The sequence below is a fragment of the Brassica rapa genome, chromosome A10 (assembly GCF_000309985.2).
Source record: "Brassica rapa cultivar Chiifu-401-42 chromosome A10, CAAS_Brap_v3.01, whole genome shotgun sequence".
Classification (NCBI taxonomy): Eukaryota; Viridiplantae; Streptophyta; class Magnoliopsida; order Brassicales; family Brassicaceae; genus Brassica; species Brassica rapa.
In genome coordinates this window covers 14,736,381-14,758,358 of record NC_024804.2, presented here as the reverse complement: position 1 = coordinate 14,758,358, position 21,978 = coordinate 14,736,381, and the positions used below count along the sequence as shown (strand labels likewise).

The window sequence follows — 21,978 nt, the reverse complement described above, 5'->3', positions numbered from 1 at the left end:
TAACGACTTTTTTGTTTGTTGAAAATATATAATTAGCTTCTGTGTTAGAATGTTCTCGAATCACATGTAGGGATTAATATAATGTGTTGATGACCATTGTTTAGTTAGTGGGAATTTAAGCTGTATAATGTGATTAGGTTTTAGGCTAAGTTATAATCCTCTTATTCTTTGGGGAACTTTGGATGCTTCATATTCTCCATATTCTACTAGCTAGAACCCTTAACACTCTTTGCCAGTGATTGATGTTTACTGCTTTCATTTGTTTTAATCATTTCTGTTTCTCTCTCTTGATAGGTTAAAGATATTTATGTAAACTTTTTATGCATATAGTAGTTTCTGGCAGTCTCTTATCCGCCAACTCATGCATGAGGCCATGAGGGTGTGTGAACCCTTGGGTCCCCAATTGGGACAATTATCTAGCTTCTTTTTTCATAGAAAAACACAAGTTGATTTGTTTTCCCAATCACTGTCTGAGCAAATCATTCGTTGCAAGCGAATCATGCATCGCCGAATACTTCATTTTCTGTATTTTATATGTGTATACATCAGTTGCAAACAAATAAATACAGAAAGAAACATCAAATTATTATTTTTCGTGTAGTGCTCTCTCTCATATTATCTGAATAGAATGACATTTTCTAATTTCTATAATATCATGGAACTGTGGGGGCCCACACGACCGCACAACATCGGGATTGTTGAAGCAAGTTGAACTGCAAGATAATTGAGCCACTTGTGTTGATGTCTTTCTATAATCTCATTTTTTTACAATGTTAAATGCTGAAAAATTCATTAAAATATCCATCGGCAAACTCGTTACAAGTAAAACCTCTATCTTTTTTCTTCTTTTCTTGCTTCTTTTTTTGTTAACAAACATCTTTTTTTTTCGTCAACAACAAACATCTATCTATTTTTAGACTTTTAGTTAAAGAAAATTAGATTTATCTCGTGATAATATATTGATAACCTGCTGACACGATGACACGTACGACGGTCGTGCAAAAATATCTTAAAGCCCTTAAAAAATCTTTGAATCTCTCGAGTTTCGTCAACATGCGGACCAATGGGAACTTCTTTTAACCCGATGTTACAGCATATATCTCACGTGGCAACCTAATCTTTCCTTTTAACTTGTCAACGTACAAATCTAACTTTTAATCTTAATTATTGTTCTTACAGAACAGAACCTACAAGAATGAGAGCGAAACTTTGACGACGCCTCTCGTAGCTTCTTAAACATGAAAGATTATCACCTGAAACATGTTGAAAAATCAATACTGTGATTTACAAAAGCAAATACAATTAATATACGTCTTGCACGATACAAAAAGAAATCAAAAGATGCGTGTTAAAGGAGTATTATTACCTATTTAATAAAATAAAAAATTGATTAAAATACGGTGGAATCGGATAAATAGTTAAAGACTGAGAGAAACTTGTAAAAAATAACTCAGCAGCAACGAAGAAAAAAGAGAGAGAGAGAGAGAGAAAACAATGGCATCACAAGGATGTTTCAATGGAATTAACAGTATAAAAAGGGTTCATCCTCTGTTTCACTCTCTCACATACCGTTTCTCTTCTTCATCTTCATCTTATCTTCAATTGAAATCAAAACCTCAAGCTCGCATTCTCTCATCACAGCTTCGTCTGTCTTCTGGTATTGCATCTTCTTCATTCTCTCTTATATTCAATAGTTAGATTCCACGTCTAACAACCTCGTTCTTGATACTCCATGTCTTGGATATCGCAGGCATTGTTCTTCTTCACCTTCTCGACGATTCCATTCTCGTTCGTATAAGGTACCGTTTCTCTTTAGATCTGATCTGCTCAATTGAGAACTCTGAATCTAAAAATCGAATCTTTTACAGAGAAGCGAGGCAGCCTCGCCGTTGAAGAGGAGTTACAGAGAAAAGGAAGAAGAGATGACGATTAAACCGGCGGTTCGAATCTCCGACGGGAATCTAATCATCAAAAACCGTACGGTTCTAACCGGTTTACCAGACAATGTCATCACGACGTCAGCATCAGAGGCCGGACCGGTCGAAGGAGTCTTCCTCGGAGCTGTATTCGACACAGAACAGAGTAACCACATCGTACCGATCGGTAAGCTTCACGATTCCCGGTTCATGTCTTGTTTCCGGTTCAAGCTCTGGTGGATGGCCCAGAGAATGGGCCAACTGGGCCGGGACATCCCTCTAGAGACGCAGTTTCTATTAACCGAATCTAACAGCGGGTCCCACCTGGAGCCTGACGGCGTTGACGAAACCAACCAGAAACTCTACACCGTTTTCTTGCCGTTAATAGAAGGCTCGTTCCGTTCGTGTCTACAAGGAAACGTTAACGACGAGGTGGAGCTCTGTTTGGAGAGCGGCGACTCCGACACTAAAACGTCGTCGTTTACTCACTCTTTATATATTCACGCCGGCACTGATCCGTTTCAGACGATAACGGACGCTATCCACGCCGTTAAGTTGCATCTCAAGAGTTTCCGTCAACGTCACGAGAAGAAGCTCCCGGGGATCGTCGACTACTTCGGGTGGTGCACTTGGGACGCGTTTTACCAGGAGGTTACTCAAGAAGGCGTCGAGGAAGGGCTTAACTCTCTAACCGCCGGAGATACGCCGCCGAAGTTCGTCATCATCGACGACGGTTGGCAGTCCGTCGAGAACGATGATGATAACCCGGTTGAGAACCCGGTTTACCGGTTAACCGGGATCGAGGAGAACGCAAAGTTCAAGAACAAGGACGACCCAAAACAGGGGATCAAGAACATAGTCGACATAGCTAAAAACAAACACGGTCTGAAGTACGTGTACGTGTGGCATGCAATAACGGGTTACTGGGGCGGGGTACGACCCGGGGAGGAATACGGGTCTTCCATGAAGTATCCGATGGTGTCAAAAGGTGTGGTGGAGAACGAACCGACGTGGGAGACTGATGTTATGGCGGTTCAAGGGTTGGGTTTGGTTAACCCAAAGAACGTGTATAGATTCTACAACGAGCTTCATAGTTACTTGGCTGCTGCTGGTGTGGACGGTGTGAAAGTGGATGTGCAGTGTATATTGGAGACTCTTGGTGGTGGGTTAGGTGGTCGGGTCGAGTTAACGCGTCAGTATCATCAGGCTCTTGATTCCTCTGTTGCTAAGAACTTCCCTGATAATGGTTGCATTGCTTGTATGAGCCATAACACAGATGCTCTCTACTGGTAAGTCTTTGCATTATCTTTTACTCCTTCCGTTTTGTAATAGATGACTACGCTTTAGAATTGTGCACAAAAACTAATAATCTTTTTACATTTTCTATTTAAAAATATCATTAATTATTTGCATAAAGCAAACTGTATAAAACAATTTGTTATATAATATAAAAACTTATAAATTTCGCACTGAAAATTAAAACATTATATAATCAGGAACACAAAATTTATTCTAAAACATAAATATTAAAAACGGAGGGAGTAGTAATTTTTTTTTTATTTGAGTATAATTTTTTTTGAATTTGATCGGTGGTGATGCAGCTCCAAGCAAGCAGCTGTGATTAGAGCATCAGATGATTTCTACCCACGTGATCCGGTGTCTCACACCATCCACATTGCCTCGGTTGCATACAACAGTGTGTTCTTGGGAGAGTTTATGCTGCCTGACTGGGACATGTTCCACTCCGTGCACCCTGCTGCAGAGTATCATGCCTCTGCTAGGGCCATCAGTGGTGGACCTATTTACGTTAGGTAACAGATCTCTCAAAAATCCATTTTAATGATTGCAAACTCAACACTGTTTACTTATTTGTTTGTCTCTCTCTGTTCTTGATGAGTAGTGATGCTCCTGGAAAACACAACTTTGATCTTCTAAGAAAGCTTGTGTTGCCTGATGGATCAATCCTTCGTGCTAGATTGCCTGGTAGACCAACTCGTGATTGTTTGTTCACAGATCCTGCTCGAGATGGTGTCAGGTAATAAGCAGATTGGCTTATAAAGATAAGTAGTCTGTGTTGCTTATTTTCTTACTTGTGCATTGTTTGGTTTCAGTTTGTTAAAGATATGGAACATGAACAAGTACACTGGAGTACTTGGCGTGTATAATTGCCAAGGAGCTGCTTGGAGTAGCACAGAAAGAAAAAACATATTCCACCAGACGAAAACTGATTGCATCACTGGCTCCATTCGTGGTCGTGATGTGCATTTGATATCCGAAGCCTCCACTGATCCAGCGACCTGGAATGGAGACTGTGCTGTTTACTCTCAGAGCAGAGGCGAACTCAACGTTATGCCATACAACGCGTCTCTCCCGATCTCATTGAGGATCCGTGAGCATGAGATCTTCACTGTGAGTCCTATTAATCATCTGGCTACTACGGATGGTGTCTCGTTTGCTCCGCTTGGTCTTGTGAACATGTACAACTCGGGAGGAGCTGTCGAGGGACTTAGATATGATGGTGAGAAGATGAAATTGGTGATGGAAGTTAAAGGATGTGGTAAGTTCGGAGCGTACTCATCGGTTAAGCCTAGTAGATGCGTTGTTGAGTCAAGTGAGATCGCGTTTGAGTATGACGTCTCATCTGGTTTGGTCACTTTTGAGTTGGACAAGATGCCTTCAGAGACCAAAAGATTACATGTGGTCGAAGTTCAGTTATGAAAATCTTAGCTTGTAACTTGTAAGAGTGATTCAAACAATATTCATTACATCATTATATGTAAACGGTTTGGTTATTGTTGTAGCTACTTATGGTGTTGTATTCAATCTAGTTATTGAAGTAATTTGATTTTCAATAAGTCTTAAGATGATTTTAGATAAACTGAGAATTTATTTTAGTTGTAGTTAAACCATTTCAAAATCCCTAAAACCATCAATATTATTTTTAACAGAAAAGCGGCATTAAAATATTCTAAAATCACTAGACGCATTATAAAAATTTACAGCTTATTTTTTCAATAACAATGAATTATGAAGTAATTTATCAAATAACATGTTTAATACCACTATATTAAGAAAAAATCTCATATTTAAATAATAGTCTATTTATAATTTAAATGTTTACCTTTTCGTTGTATACCAATATTTAATCCCTAAAGAATCGCAGAATCACAAATGCAACCCAATGTTTAGCCTTCTCAACCATACGGAGTGAAGAAGCATCCTAAGCATGTCAAACGGTTGAGACGGTCTATTGATAACGAAATGTCTCTGTACCTGCAAGACTCTTCTCTGCAACACCAAGTAGCGTCTCCCTGACACGTTCTTTAGTATGGTTTTAATCTCCGGGATCTTCTCAGAGGGGATATGAATGGTGAACTTACTCCAATCAAGAACGTCTGAGAAGGGCAATGCGTAGTGATCAGAGATGATGACTGGGACGCAACCTAAGTTAATGGATGCAACGATCCTAGGGCTAGCCACTTCGTAGCCGCTAGGACAGAGACAGAACCTTGCCTTGGACATGAGTTTGAAGTAGTCTTGGTTTTTGGGTAAATACTCGTGGACTTGGACCTCCTCGTCTTTGTCTTTCCAGTGCTTTAGTAGAATCTTGCGGATGTAACCGTGTGAGCCGCCTGCGAAGAAAGCAAGGATGGGCCGGTCATGGCCGGAAGAGCTGGATAAGTGAGGTGGGCCTAGGTGGCCCCCGGGGATGTTGATCTCCGGGATTGAGACATCTCGTTGGGGCATGAAACCTTCTGATGTGTTGGCGTTGCATAGGACTCTTATCATGTTTTTCAACATTTCAGGGTTCGATCCTGAGACGTCTGGTGCCTGCAAGACATCTTACAAGTGTTACGTTATAATAATCATTCATTACTAACAAAATATAATGTCACATTTCTATCACATTTCTATCACATTTCCAAATTATTATTCATGCATGATCTTAACCTATAGTGTGAGAATAATAGCTCAATGTTACTTGTGAATTATAATAATAGAGAGAGTGAAAGAAAACGAACCCAATCATGGCAAGAAACGAAGAAATGGTCGGCTCCTTGGCTTCTATTCCAATAAGGATACTTGTGAGCCACGACATTGACGTAGTCAAGAAACACATTGTGAAGTTGTTTTCTGGAGAAGGTCACGAGCGGCCGGTATAAGTAATGAACGACGTTGGCGATGCTTACGGGAATGAGGAAGGTGTGAGCCTCGTCCGGGTGGCTAGCCGCGAATGGGCTCATAGCTCTAGAGATCTCGTCCATGAACTGGCCTTCTATGCTATAGATGCTGTTCATTGGACCCATGTGCACTAACGGTATCTCTCCTTCTCTATACACCCACACTTTAAATTTCTTCTCCATCTCTATATGGCTTCTGCACAATTTCATAAAGAAAGTTTTAGTTGGCTTGGGCTGTACTAGTTCGTAGAAAATATAAATTTATTAAGTAACAAATACTTATTTTTTGTCTCAAATTAGCATTCAAACAAAATTGGAATAACTGGATTTTTCACAAGTGTGTGTTTAAGATAGTTAACTCAGAAAGTAAATAAATGTGTACTTTTGAGTGATTAACTTAGATCTTTTTATAAAATAACAGAGGGATGTGACTACAAATCCCAAAGTAGGCTTTAAGTGTGTGCTACGTTTCCTTAGCCGCCGATTATTGTGACTGAGAGCATAGTATTTCACAGATACAGTGACTACGTATTACTCCCTCCATTCTTTAAAAATCCATATTTTAAAATTTTTCACACTTTTTAATAAAACATATTAAAATTATATATAAATACATATTTTTTTGTAATTTTATATTTTTTATAATTTTAAATCAATAAGATTTTAAAAAATGCAATTAATGTTCTTGAACTTCACAATTTTTCATTATTTGTTAACAAAAATTACATTAAAAATATAAAATATATATCTTTTTGAAACAAAAGTTTTCTCTAAAATATAGATCTTTTTCAGAAACGGATGGAGTATCAGACAATGAAATAAAACCATATAAATGAAACTAACCACTTAGCCTATAAATTTAAATTTATTAACTAAAGAGCATGATGTTTACGTAATTATTTATAGAGGTTTAATTTGCATTTGGATTTGGGACCTTCATTTACGAATCGGAGTTTTAGTTTTTATTGTATACATTACCTGTACTTGTGTGTACAGAAGAAAACAAGCGTATTTACTTCAAAATAAGATCTACTCCATTAGTATGGATACTTATATGTAGATCAATCTCGAGTCTACCGAGATGTGGAGATCTAAGCGACGGTGATGAATTCAAATGATACCCAATCGCTTCGTTTCCCAAAGCAAACGAGTAAATACACCAAGAAAATCGAATTTGTATGTTTTCCTCTAGAATATATTCAACCTTTATGAATATTTTGGTAACAAATTGGTAAGAAAAATGATTTTTTTGTAAACTGGATTTGTTACATATTTTCAGTTTACAAATTCAATGTCAATTTTGAACCTATCTTCTTTTTTTCACCAACACTTTGAATTTATCTTTTGAAGTTCAAATGAGAACTAATTAAGGAGCTAAACATGTGTCTAATTAAATGGAAATTCTTGGTGTTATTGTTTCAAAATGAAATAGTTTTGAACACTTGTGAACACACCTGATTTCATAATATTTGAAAATCTACAAATTAAATGAAAAGAGTAAAACGAAATTATTTAAAATTTAAACTGTTAAAGTACCAAATATAATAAATCATAATCTATTTTTAAAATATATTTTAATTATTTCCTAATATTATATTTGAAAACTTTTGGTTGAGAATGAACTTTAAAAATGGAAAAAATGAGAGAGGAAAGAAAAAAAGAAACGGAGACAGAAAGGAATGAAACTTACTGATGAAATGCATAAGCGTTTCTGTAAACGGCTCCATGAGGAACAAAGGTTTCTTCATTCTCCGATGCATATTTCTTCGACCTAACAGCCTCATGTATGGCCGCTCTTGATTTCGCTAAACCCTCCTCTATTCCATTCCTCGTCTTTTCTTTCTTATCACATCAAATCATATAATTTCAAAATAAATCCAAAAGGCACTTGAATTATAATAACAAAAACGAGTCCAATTCCAGATATACCTTTTGAGCACTCGGAATTAATGTGAAGTTTGATGAATGACTGCTAAACTCCATGGATAGGAACGGTGAAGGAGACAGTGCGAGTGATGTAGCATCCACGAAAGAGGATAGAGTGTTGGAATTTAGGTTTGAAGAAGAGTGATGTTGATAAAAGAGGAGAAGGACAAGAAGAAGAAGAGTTGGTGCTAGAGAGAATCTCATTGGAAAAAAATCTGATTGTTTCATATTCTTCTTTCTGATTTACTAGTTTCTTACGATAAGAGGATGGTTAATAACACCTTTGGCTTTGGGGCATGCATGTATATTTATGAGAGGAAGGAAACTTATCTTCTTCTTACAATATTATTTTAATTTTATTTAATTCATTATAAATTATTAAATACTAATTAGAGAAATCCAAGTCATTTAAATGACTCGCAAATAAAATCGTTTAAGGAGAAAATAAGGTGAAAATGGAAACAAATCAGACTAGGGGGAAAGAAACCGAAGGCTAATAGACTGTAACAATGTAGTATTAATTTGTATTTATTGCATTGTAAAATGCTTACCGAATCTGAAGTTCAACGTTTTTTTTTAATAATTCCGCGTTTGGCAGTGTCTATGTTAACATTAATCATGGCCCTAAGTTTTGCAGTTTATGCTGAAATTTTGTGTCCATTTTAGACCCGTTAGAAGATAAATAATGAAAATTTATGCAATCATGATCAAACTGGTTCGTCTGATATTCAAATGTGAATTGGTTGAGCAACGGTTTTAATCTGACACAAATTTTCAAAAACTAAGGATGCTAAATTTACGCTTAAATTAGTGCTGTGGATTTAACAGTTTAATAAAATGCATGCACCAAGTGTCTCATTGCGAGACCAGTACAATATATGCTTCCGAGACCAGTACAATATATGCTTCCGAAATTGGTTTAGCAAAAAAAAAATATATATATATGCTTCCGAAACTTCAAAAGGGTTTGGTTCATAGCATAGTATGCTAATGCTACGAAGGAGAAAAGCGAGGACTTAAATGTTAGCGTGATCGAATTAAATTTTGGTACTAAATATCCTCCAAGTGCATGGTGAAGACTCTATACTATATTGAGTAAAATAGACTTTATAATATACACTTTTTTCATTGTGTGAAAAAGCTTAACCAACACTTAATCGTAATGTAATTGTCACAAAAAATTAATAAAATTAACTCATCAGATAGAATAATATAATTGTAAATACTTTTCAGTGGCTAAGATTTGATTTATGAAAACCACAGTCAATAAAACAGCACAAATGAAATTACAATTCAATTTAAACAACGAATGGAATTATTACATTTCTCCACATGATACAAACAAACTAATTTGTTTTTAATCTTCAAAATAATTACGAATATAAATGTTTAACAACCAACATGGTCACGCCAGTCCAAGAACAAGAGAGCAGCTGCATAGTGAGACAAAGCACCCAACAAAACAAACACATGGAAGATCTGATGACTATGCCCCACACGATCAAACCAACCCGGTTTAAGCCTCTCAGGCACTCTACCCACGAAGAACCCTGTCCCAACAAGATAAAACACTGCCATACCCAGCTCGTACAAGAGCGTCACGTTCCTTTGCGGGTTTCCCCAGTTGACCACAAGCGCATGGATAGCTGGCACGATCCCGAAAAGTCCCATGGAGGCAAATAGCAAAGCCCGGAAACCTCGGTACTTGGGAGAGGAAAGTGATGGAGTTAAGAGTGTGATGATCGTGAAGATTCCCATAGAGGTGATGGCCGCGAGGTAGATAAAGTACCAACGAGGAGTGCATTGGAAGATGTAGTAGATTGGTGGGAAGAAAGAAGTGATGATCATGGCGGTGATACCGGCATAGTCTATGCGGAGGAGGAAGATGTTAAGGTTATGGGAGTGGCAGCAGAAGAGGTGGCAAATGCTACTCGAGAGTAGGCAGAACATTGAGCCTCCTAAGAAGACGAAGAATGGCCATCTTGCTGCATTCCCTGGATTCATTGCATCCTATACAATCATCAACATTTTATAACATCATTAGCTCTTAAATCATTAGCTCTCATTTAAGAACTAAATTTTTAGTTTAATTTCGAACTTATTAAAGCTGTAATTTATCATCAAAACATGTTATAGTCTACATTGTCTGTTTCACATCGATCTCTAATTCATTTCTAATATTTTCCGAAATATCTTATCATTAAGTTGAATTCTAATCTAAGAACTACATTATTTTGACTTTCTTAAAATATAGTTATATAGTTATATAATATATAATATATGTATATTTGTAATTTGTATATGTGACAGTGTCAAAGGTGTATCCTAATTTATCATTTTGATTTCACGTTCATATTTGATATCTAGAGAAATTACAGCCAATATATTATATTCATACTCATCAGATCCTTGGTTAGGACATCTTCGACCCATTCCATTTTTATTTTAAAATAGAGTAAAATAGAGTACGAAGTAAAAATATTACAACGCTATTCTATTTCTCATTTCATAATAGGATATACTCTATATTTTTCTTTTTGGTTTATTAGGACATTTCCATCCACACTCCATAATTTACTTCAAAAATAGAGTGAAAAATGGTGTATGAACAAAAAATAAAAAATCACTTTGTAAGAATCACTTTTTTTGTTTCTTCATTGCTTTATTTTCCACTTTATTTTGTAGTAAATTATGGAATGGGGTTGAAGATGCTCTTACCTAATTATAGAACAAGAAATGAAGTAAAGTTGGAGCATTCTAACTTCATATTTCATTTTACTATATTTTATAGGAATAAATGAGTTTTACATTGGAAATATTCTAATCATTAGAAACCAAGATAGTTTGAACGTTAATCAAAGACAATTTTTTTATAGGAATCAAATATCGTTAAAAAGTTCATCAAAGTTTGATTACAAGAAACATCGATCAAGAGCAAATCTGATCCTAAGAACCCACCCAAAAAAAAGTTAATCAAAGACAATTCGGCACATCTATTTCTACAAGATACATCCCACTTGAATAATTTGAAAAATTCATAAAGTGGTTGAATATTCGGATTAATTCGGTCTGAACAGGTTACATATACGTATATTATAGACATTGTGAATAATTAAAGAACATTTACCACGGGGAAGAATTTATCGTGATGCATAATGTTGGCGACGGTTAGTCCCACAAATAAGATGAAACCAAGTAAATGCCTGTCAAGACAAAGTACATTCACTTCATCAGAAACCAAACAATAACCAAATAAATAAAAGTGAAAATGGAATAAATTTTGTTGAAACAGATAATACTAACGTCCAAACGTTGAGGGACTCATTATGGAAACTGAAGACGCTGAAGAAAGCATCTCTAATAGACCATTCAGCTCTGTAATAATTCAATATATATTCGTTATCCTTCATGTACTCCGGAAGCTCACTAAACGACATTAGCTCTCGTCGTTTTCTTGTCTTTTGCGGCTTCTTCTTCTTCTTCTTCTTTCTTTTCTTAGCACCGCTGCTTTCGTCTCCATCGTGATCATCTCCGGGAGCAATCTTGCTATTGCACTTGCTGTTGCCGCATGACACCGTTTCTGGTTCTTTCTGATCATCTTGGTCCATATATGAACTCTAGTGACGATTATTCAAGACAAGAATACTTGTTTTATGATCCAGAGATCAATGGAGAAGATCTGAGATATAGAGAAACTAAATATAAATGAAAAAGTATTACAATCGAAACTATGTTAAAAATATTGAATTTAAGTTTTTATGAGTGAGAGGGAGAGAAATAAGGAAGATGGGAAATGCAAAGAGACAGCTGCACCATTTAAAGAAGAAACTTAAGTACGCCGGTAGAAGTTGGTGTTGTGTTTTCATTTAGTTGTTAGTTAGGTTATCAATAAATTCTTATTTTCATAATTGTTTTCTCTTTCCTATTTTCGAATTTTATAATATTTTTATAAGAACAATATTTTTTAATCTATATATATATATATTTTCTATACTATTATTTGCGAAATAAATTTTTGGAATCAAGCTCTCACGTCAAAAGTTAGACTGGTTAATGTCGTTATTACCCTTAACCCTTACCCTTAATAAAATTTTATATATAATAATTAATTAAAAACGAATTTTATATTAATAATATTAAATTTCTAAAAAGATAATTCTCATATATTTTGTTGTTATCTTGAAATAATATTTTATATTTCTAAAAAATAAGATAATACTTATATATTGTGTTGTTATCTTTAAATACTATTTTTATTATAAAAATTAATATATAATTAAATATTAATGAAGAAAAAATATTTGTATAAAAATATAGTCTAAAGCATTTCTAATATATGAGTGTTTTAAAAAATTCAACAAAATAATTAGTAAATATATTTGGATGAAACTTTCTGTCATATATAAATTATTTTATGTTTGGTATAAACTTGTTAAGAATATAAATAATAATTTAACATATTGTTTTTGATTTAACAAAATATAAAATAGTAAATATCTATAAGAAGATTATGTCCGCATGTGCGGGCAAGACATCTAGTTTTACATTATAAATATAACTTTTTTGTTAGAGGTGAATTACATACTTTTACAAAACCCATCAATTAAACTGAACTCGATCCATTCAACAAGGAGATGATCAAAGAGTTTCACCTATTTAGAGAAAAAAAATCAATTATAAATAGAGAATACCTGATTCGAAAAAGAGATACTGACAATTATCTAGAAGTAGGCACATAATTTAATTTTCATAGCTTACTTTCTGTTTCACCTATTTGGAGAAAAAAAATCAATTATAAATAGAGAATTACTTTTCAATTGGCTGAGGATAATGTCTCGGTCTTTTGTTAAGTAGTCGGCAACAAAATAATGATTAGAGAAACATACATGCAGCATTTTAGTTGTTGATTTTTTTAGTATTTCTAACTAGAACAAAAAAAAAGAGCAGATGGAAGTCGTTGCAAAAACGATACTACATTTTCTAAGGAAAATTGTTGCAGCAAGTTAATGTCATTTTCAGGGTTTCAGCTAGTTAATACTAGAATGTATTTTTACCAAAAAAAAAAAAATACTAGAATGTATCACTTTTAAATGCCTTTATAAGAGTTAGACCGAGAATTTATAAAGTAGATGACAAACTTGTAGATAATTTCCAGTGTATTTTTCATTCTATCTTTTCTGAAATAAAGAAATTTTGTTAGATATTTTCTAATCCATTTTATACACATTTTAAAATAGATATATTATATTATAGAGATAATATTTTCTCCAAAGTATACATATAATATATATAATACAGTTATTCTATTATAATGGATATATATATATATATATATATATATATATATATATTAAAACTTTATTATATAAGCACACATTGGAAAAGTTATAATCTCTGTAGTAGAGTTTCTATAATTTTTTAAAATGTAGAGTTGAGTTGGAAAAAGTCTAATAGAGATATATTTGTTTTCAATGAATTTTAGTTCTCTAAAAAATATATTTAATATTATATTTTTATTTTACAACTAATACATTTTTTTATGAAATTTGAAATGTATTCGTTTATTTTGATTTTGTAAGACTTTCATAAAATTATGATATTGTTTAAACTAAAGATTTATTTAAAAATTAGTATGTCAATAAAAAAATGTGACTCTATTTTTTATACAAAAATGTATTTCTACAAAAATATTTATTTTAATTATAAAAAAAACTTAAAAGTTGAAGGAGCGTTTTGAAAATAATAATATGTCTCTATTATAGAAACAAATCCTATTTTCTCCAAATATAGAAGAAAGATATAAAAGATATGTTTTAGAAAGAAAAAAAAATTGGGTTGGAATATTTTGTTTCCTATTATAATATTTAAAGTTGAATATACTAATGAGTTAGAGATGCTCATAAAAACTATAAAAATAATTATATATACGTATATGAAAAATAACTCAAATGTTGTTAAGAATAGACGAAAATATCTAAACACAAAGAATTATAAACTTTGCCACATATCGTTCATTTATATTGTGTGCTACATTTGCTTAGTCTTGTATGAAGCTACCATTATCTCGACAAAAAAAATAACTCAAGTGTTGTTAAGAATAGACGATTCGACATTTGCTTAGTCTTGTACTTCTTATGTTTTCCTGTGTGAAGGCTTTGTTTCTGAGAAGATTATGTTCTCCGTCATCTAGGCTTCCAGATTTCTTCTGGCTTTGTAGTGGTCTTGTTCTTCTTATTAATATAACTACTAGATGACCAATAAAAATTGGAAAAAAAAATTGGAAGTTCATGTTGCAAAAACGATTCTACATTTTCTAATGAAAATTGTTGCAACAAGTTTTAGTGTCATTTTCAGTTAATTGCTACTAGAATGGATCACCTTTTAAACGCTTTAATAAAAATTGGAACAAGACTTTATAAAGTAGATAACAAGGTTTTAGGCATCGCGAATGTGTTTTTTTTTTATTCTTCTAAAATAAGGAAATTCTATTTATAAATTCTAATCATTCTCTATATTTTTATCTGAAACAGATGAATTATATTATATAAATGAGATTTCTTTAATGTACAATAATATAATTCTTCTAGTTTTAAGAGAAAATATAGAGTAATGCTGTCATTATTTCTATATTAGAGACAATTTTTTTTAAAAATGACGAACTTGCTTTAAGCATTATTGGAATAAATCTCATTTCTATAATAAAATTCATCTATTTTATAGAAAAAATGTAGAAATAGAATAGAAATGGTCTAAGAAAGTGTCTCCAATGTGTTCTTTTATTTTTTCCTCTAAAATATTTTTAATTTTTTTTTTGTTTTAGTACTAATATATTTTATTTATTAAAGATGAAAACTAACCCATTGATTTATTTACTTATTGTCGTCAGCATAAACAAACTCGACCCCATTTATTTAATTAATTTATTTTTTCAATATTTCATAAAATTATGATTCTCCCAAAACCAAACAAATAATTATTACGTAAATAAAAAGATGCAAAAAATATATTTCTTAAAAGTATTTATTTTAATTATAATTATAAAAAACTTGAAATTAAAGAGATCATTTACAAAATTAAAAAATACATTTATAATAGAGGAGTGTTATTTCTTTCACTAAATATAGAAAATAACAATACCTACTTTCAAGAAAGAAACAGAGATGAATTGAAGTAAATTTTTCTCTATTAAAGATAAGAATGGTTATGAGTTAAAATTCTCTAAGAATCTAATAAAAATCATAAAATATAAATTATTTCAAAAATAACTAAAGAATTGTTATAACTAGACGAAAATGTTTAAATACAAGGAACTATAAACTTTGTAACATGTAGTGTATTTATATTGCGTGCTGTTTATGTAGCTTACATTTTCTTGATGTAGCATATTATTTTAAAGAAAAAATCATGTTTTATATTAAAAATGTTGTAACCTATATGTTTTTCACATTTTTTGTCTCAGTAGCTCGGCATAAATACTGTGAATAATTAAACGTTGTTTTATTAAGTCTCGTGTTAACATACAAATCACATCCTTAAGTAAAAATAATATGATTTTAGACTATTTATAATTTTATTATTTTATAAAAATAAAGTAACTCCAATATAGATTTAGAATTTGATCCAATGTATTCTTATAAAAAATTTCGCTATATACATAATAAAAAAGGGCTATGCTATTTCTTCCTCAAATAAAAAAAATCATAATTTGTATATTAAAAGAAGAAATAAAAAAGATTCGAAAACATTTTGATCAACCTGTGGATGGAGTAAGAAATGTTTCAACCCATTGATTTATTTTTTTCTAAAATGGAGTTAAAGTAAATATGAAGTAAGAAATGCTTTAACCCAACTTCATATCTCACTCCATAATGAAATTTAACTCCATACATTGAATAATCTTTTTTTTTTGTTCACCACTCCATTATGAAATAGGAAATGAAATAGAGTTGGAACAATTTTACTTTATTTTTATTTTTACTCCGAATAAAAAATAGAGTTTTACATTGGAGATGTTCTTAAAGTAATAATTTGTTGTTTCAATCAACTACGTCTCTGACTATAACATAATCATCTAAAATCAAATAATACTAGTCAACAGGTTTTACCAAAGAAAAAAAGAATACTGATCAAGAGGCAAGGTTACTGCTCATAATAATAGTCTTTAAAGATTTATTTTTGTTGAAGCCTTTTTGGGGAAAAAATTTAACAAGGAACGTATAGTCGGCCGTCTAAGTTTTCCAAAAAAGTTCACCCCTGAAGCACCCCTACAAAACCAATTCAGGTACGCTTTGACTCGAGTCTCTACGTACGTGTCCATATTTACTGGAAAAACTCGATTTTACAAAATACTTGTTAAAAAGATAAACACAATAAGGGAAAGAACTAGAATCACTCAGTTTCTCTCTCCTGCGAAAACTCTCCCAGACACGTTTCCAGAGAAAAGTTTTTACACACTGAACTTCTTCGAGGCTCACCTTTTACCCAACGTTTTCTTTCCTTTTGCCGGCTGTTATTCCCTGTAAAACACTCAACTTTTTCAAAAAGTTACCGTTTTTGGCAGCAACCAACGGTCCGAAGAAAGCTTCCAAACTTTCAGGCAGCCTCTGCGTACAGCTCCGCCGGGTTCAGCCCCCGACGCCGTCGGAGGGTCAGCCAGGATCGTCCTGTGCCGGTGCCAACCTATCCTCTCCTCACTGACCACAGCGCCTCACCTACCAGATCTACTCCTCAATGCTGAGTTATGATACTTAACGATTCTTGAATCTTAGGTTGTTATAACCTCCTCGTATTATTACTTCCAACAACTCTCTGGTGCATTTATCACAAGAGTTTTATTCTCTCGGTCGCATTTACTAACCTAGAAAGCTGAGATTTCGGTCTCAAGGAACTCTCTGCTCTGGGTTTTTTTAGTCCTTTTTTGTCTAAATCTCGTCTACTGTTCCACTACCATGGCTCGTCGCTACTCTCGATCTGATAAGGAGAAATGGACTGCTGCAGGCTCTTCTCCGCATCCACCTCCTCGCAGAGCTCCGGTCCGTATACCGGCCAGTGACCCGTCAGGCTTGATAGCTGAAAATAAGCTTACTATCATTGGAAGAATTACAAACCCTAGATTCCAACGACCTCGCGCTGTCATTGATTTCCTCCCCCAGGTGTGGAACTTGGAGGGTCGTGTGGTGGGTCGAGAACTGGGTATCGACAAATTCCAGTTCCGTTTCGAATCAGAACAGGAGCTGCAGACTGTTCTTGACAATGGACCATACCATTACAAGAGATGGATGCTTATATTGCAAAGATGGGAACCAGTGGTGGCGGAAAATTTCCCCTCTCAAATCTCATTCTGGGTGAAAATCAATGGAATTCCCCTCCATTACTGGAATGAGAAAGCTGTAGAAACTATCAGCGACCAGCTTGGGCGTGTCTCTAGCAGGAACGCTAAAGAAGCTAAGTTCCGAGTGGAAGTGAATGGCCTCCAGCCTCTGGAGATGAAGATGGAGATTCTCCTCCCCTCTGAGGAAGTAACTGAAGTGGAATTTCAATATCTCAAGATAGAAAAACATTGCTTTACTTGCTTCTCCCTTCTCCATGAGGAGGATGACTGCCCCTCTCGCCCTAGGGGTGCAAGAGCTCCAAAGGATAGAATCCTGGGGATCACTCAGGCTTATGCCCTCCAAAGGATCGAGGCTGAAAAGCAGCGACACAATGACAGACGAGGATACGTAAGACCTGATCCTCTCTGCTTTGTCCCCAAACGTCAGTACCAAACTGGACGTGATGATCATCGACATTACTCTGTTAATAGAGATTCTCGCTCCCCCCCTAAGGGCCCGGTCCCTGTCTCGCACTACCCGCACCAAACTCCTCTTGAGACACCAGCTCATAGTACTCGAAGAGATGACGCTACTCGAACTCCAGAGGCCCCAGTGTCACGAGGTTCTATTAGGAGAGGATCTGGAGGCTCAATTGCGGATGGACAAATAATCTATCCTGTAAACCAGAACCCTAGTGGAGGTCTCTCAAGCCCCAGAGAAAGAATCCCTGCACGTGATCGCCTTTCGGGTCAGAGTAATGATCGAATCCCCGCTAGGGAGCGGCTCTCAGGTGGGGAAGCACAATTGTTACTTGGGGAGGAAGTTGTTGAGAATGAACTTGAAACTGAAGAACTCCATTTTGCTCCACTCCCACCCATCTCAGCACTACCTAGACTCCCGGCTTCACAACGTTTGAGAGGCACCACTGCCTCAGGCAGTAGGTGTAAAGCAAAATCAAATACCGCTGCTGCCCTCAGTAAACAGACGGGTAAGAGAAAGGTCTCTAAACCTTCTAAACAGGTGTTAAGAAGCCCACTTCAAGTGTTCTCCCTCCCTAAAAGCGCTGAGCCAAGATCAAAGAACCCACCTCGCAGAAGACTAGTCCCTGCGCGTTATGCCACTGAGTTTGCAGGAACAGGTTCGAGCAGCCGGAGAAAGAGTTCGAGCAAACCTAATACGGTGAATATACCGGAACCTACCAAGGAGAGGACGGATTTTCGGTCCCTTCTTCCTCCTCTTCCTTAGTCGTTGTTAGCTGGAATTGTCGGGGCCTGGGAAACCCCCTGACAATTCGTAGGGTGAAAGAACTACATCGTACTCTTTCCCCGGACATTATGTTTCTCATGGAGACAAAGAACTCTGACGACTTCATCAAATCAAAGTTGGAGGTACTAAACTATCCCAATTTTTTCTCCATTCCCCCCACGGGTTTAAGTGGAGGACTCACTCTCTTATGGAAGGAAGGAGTGGAGATCACAATACTTGAATCTTGCGCACACTTTATTGATGTCAGTCTCGTCTTCAAGGGTTCAGCCTCTTTTATTACCTTTGTATACGGCGAACCAGTGTCAGGCAACAGAACCGTATTTTGGAATACTCTTGCAAGAGTGGGAGCTGGTAGAGAGGAATCCTGGTTGTTAACCGGTGACTTTAACGAAATCTTGGACAACACGGAAAAGGAAGGCGGGCCTGCGAGATGGGAAGGTTCTTTCACAGCGTTCCGCTCTTTCGTTGCTCAGAATGGTCTCTGGAATCTCAAGCACTCTGGAAACCATCTATCATGGAGAGGAGTCCGCTATACTCACCTGATCAAATCTCGGTTGGATAGATCCTTAGTTAATTGTTCCTGGTCTGAAGCCTTCCCAATGGGGAGAAGCTGCTATCTCAGATACGAGGGATCTGATCACCGGCCGCTAGTTACGTATTTCAACTCTGCTGGACAGAAACGCAAGGGAGTATTCCGATTTAACCGTTCCTATACTGAGAATGAGGAGGTTACGAAGCTCGTAGAGACCGCTTGGAATCTCAGGCCACTCGACTCTGTGATTGCTAAACTCAACTTGGTGCGACGCAACATAATCAAATGGGCCAAGGAGCAGAATACAAGAAGTAACCTCATCATCTCCTCTACCCAACAAGAACTGGAAGCAGCCTTATCTCTGCCTGTAGAGGATATTACTCGTATTGAGGCGCTGACTACTACACTCCTTGCTGCTTACCGAGAAGAGGAGAGCTTCTGGCTGCAGCGAAGCCGTATTCAGTGGTTGAAGAAGGGTGACAGGAACACGGGTTTTTTTCATGCTGCCACAAGGAAGAGAAGAGCCCTCAATAATCTCTCTGTTATAGAGAATGATCAAGGGGTTGCTTTCTTTGAAGAATCCCAGATCGCGGAAGTTATCTCAGATTACTATCGAGAAATGTTCACCACGAATGGCAACTCAGATTTCTCTCTTGTCCAAGAATGTCTTGTTAATAAGATCACTCCTGAGATGAACAGCCGTCTGACTGAGATACCCTCTGATGCAGAGATTGTAGAGGCAGCCAGATCAATTAATGGGGGCAAGGCTCCGGGCCCAGACGGGTTCTCGGCAAAATTTTACCACTCTTATTGGTACATTGTGGGGAAAGATGTGATCGATGATGTTAGGAGCTTCTTCGTTACGGGTTTCCTTCATCCACAACAGAATGAAACTCATGTGCGATTGATTCCCAAAGGTTCCGGACCGCGGAAGGTGGCTGATTACCGGCCCATTGCGCTGTGTATTACCCATTACAAGATCATAGCCAAGCTCCTCACCCGAAGACTGAAGCCCCTACTCCCTGATCTTATCTCGACGTCTCAGTCAGCCTTTGTAGCAGGACGAGCCATCTCGGATAATGTTCTCATCACTCACGAGACTCTCCATTATCTTCGCACTTCAGAGGCAAAAAAGCATTGCTCTATGGCGGTGAAAACCGACATGAGCAAAGCTTACGATCGTGTCGAGTGGGGCTTTATCAGAGAGGTCTTGACTCAGTTTGGCTTTGACCCTATCTGGATCTCTTGGACCATGGCTTGCATAGAATCAGTCTCTTATTCCTTCCTGATTAATGGTTCACCCTCGGGTCAAGTCAAACCATCTCGTGGAATACGACAAGGTGATCCGCTCTCTCCGTACTTGTTTATCATGTGCACGGAGGTACTTTCATCACTATGCACAAAGGCGCAAATTAATGGCACCATGACAGGGGTGAAGGTGGCTCGGAACTGTCCCTCGGTCAATCATCTTCTTTTCGCGGACGACACAATGTTCTTCTGCAAGTCTACTGCTTCCTGTGTGACCACTTTAAAATCTATCCTTGAAAGCTACGAGAAGGTGTCTGGCCAGCGCATCAATCTGCTTAAGTCGTCAATCACCTTCTCTGCGAGAACCCCCACGGAAGTTAAAGCTCGGGTTAAGGCAACTCTCTCAATTCCGGCTGAGGGGGGAATTGGAAAATATTTGGGACTCCCGGAAAACTTTGGTAGAAAGAAACGAGACATCTTTGCGGCGATTCTAGACCGGATCCGACAGAAAGCTCGAAGCTGGACATCACGCTACCTATCAGGGGCAGGGAAGCAGGTCCTTCTTAAATCAGTCTTGGCCGCGATGCCGTGTTATACGATGTCATGTTTCAAGCTGCCCATCTCTCTGTGCAAACAAATCCAGTCCCTCCTAACACGGTTTTGGTGGGATGCAAATCCGGAGAAACGAAAGATGTGCTGGGTCGCTTGGTCTACACTTACTCTCCCCAAATATGCCGGCGGCCTAGGGTTCAAAGACATTGAGGCTTTCAATGATGCAATGCTGGCTAAAATAGGCTGGAGGCTCATCAAATTTCCAGACTCACTGGTTGCTAAAGTCCTGCTAGGTAAATATGCTAAAGCCTCAACGTTCATGGATTGTGATACCCCGGCTACAGCTTCCCATGGGTGGAGGAGCATCTTAGCAGGACGGGAGATTCTGCGGAAAGGACTTGGATGGGTGGTAGGAAATGGAGACAACATCAACGTTTGGGGGGCACCATGGCTGTCCTCCTCTCAGCCTTTAGCACCTATGGGACCACCAACTGAGAACTCTGCAGCTATGAAAGTGAGCGAGCTTCTATGCCCGCTGACAAACAAATGGGACTTTCAGAAGCTAAGGAACCTTATACCTCAGTATGAGGGCTTGATAAAGAAGATCGTCACAAGTTACGCACCAACGGAGGACTCTCTTGCTTGGCTTGCAGAGAAGTCAGGCGAGTACACGGTCAAGACGGGCTATGGGTGTGAAAGAGTCGGTCTATTTCCACAGCAAAGGGAACTTCCTTTTGATTGGCTAAAGAACATCTGGAACTTGAAAACCTCCCCGAAAGTAAAGGATTTTCTCTGGAAAGTGATGAAGAAGGCTATTCCAGTTAGTTCAAACTTAGCCTCAAGGGGAGTTGCTCCCTTTCCATGCGCTAGATGTGGGGGAATCGAGGACGATCTCCATGTTCTTCTTCTCTGCCCCTTTGCGTCACAAGCTTGGCGCCTACTACCAGTAAAGGAAACTCCTTCGAGGTCCCTTCTTACCATCTCGGAGTTACTTGTGATCGGACAGAGGTGTATAAATTTACCTCCGGTGGGGTGTGATACCCCTC

At 36.7% G+C, this 21,978-nt stretch overlaps 3 protein-coding genes across 4 annotated transcripts; 1 reads left to right on the top strand and 2 right to left on the bottom strand.

Annotated features, from left to right (window-relative positions):
- The first annotated feature begins 1,417 nt into the window (after nucleotides 1-1,417).
- LOC103845694 (probable galactinol--sucrose galactosyltransferase 6) lies at nucleotides 1,418-4,778 on the top strand. 2 transcript variants are annotated; one of them, XM_009122576.3, is made up of 6 exons: nucleotides 1,418-1,657; nucleotides 1,735-1,799; nucleotides 1,869-3,205; nucleotides 3,518-3,727; nucleotides 3,817-3,951; nucleotides 4,028-4,778. In XM_009122576.3, exons 1-6 carry the CDS (start codon nucleotides 1,495-1,497, stop codon nucleotides 4,632-4,634), a joined length of 2,517 nt encoding a protein of 838 aa, XP_009120824.1. In that variant the 5' UTR covers nucleotides 1,418-1,494; the 3' UTR covers nucleotides 4,635-4,778. The 2 variants fall into 2 exon arrangements, with proteins under 2 accessions (XP_009120824.1, XP_009120825.1); XM_009122577.3 differs by having other exon boundaries at nucleotides 1,438-1,657; nucleotides 1,751-1,799.
- On the bottom strand, nucleotides 4,438-9,002 carry LOC103845693 (probable glycosyltransferase At5g20260). Its single transcript, XM_009122575.2, has 4 exons — nucleotides 8,027-9,002; nucleotides 7,788-7,939; nucleotides 5,939-6,293; nucleotides 4,438-5,747 (listed from the first exon to the last, which is right to left on the bottom strand). The coding sequence occupies exons 1-4, from the start codon at nucleotides 8,249-8,251 to the stop codon at nucleotides 5,082-5,084; spliced, it is 1,398 nt and encodes a 465-aa protein (XP_009120823.1). The 5' UTR covers nucleotides 8,252-9,002; the 3' UTR covers nucleotides 4,438-5,081.
- Nucleotides 9,003-9,236: 234 nt separating this feature from the next.
- LOC103845692 (heptahelical transmembrane protein 1) lies at nucleotides 9,237-11,835 on the bottom strand. Its single transcript, XM_009122573.3, has 3 exons — nucleotides 11,327-11,835; nucleotides 11,151-11,226; nucleotides 9,237-10,033 (listed from the first exon to the last, which is right to left on the bottom strand). The coding sequence occupies exons 1-3, from the start codon at nucleotides 11,629-11,631 to the stop codon at nucleotides 9,413-9,415; spliced, it is 1,002 nt and encodes a 333-aa protein (XP_009120821.2). The 5' UTR covers nucleotides 11,632-11,835; the 3' UTR covers nucleotides 9,237-9,412.
- Between the last annotated feature and the right edge of the window lie 10,143 nt (nucleotides 11,836-21,978).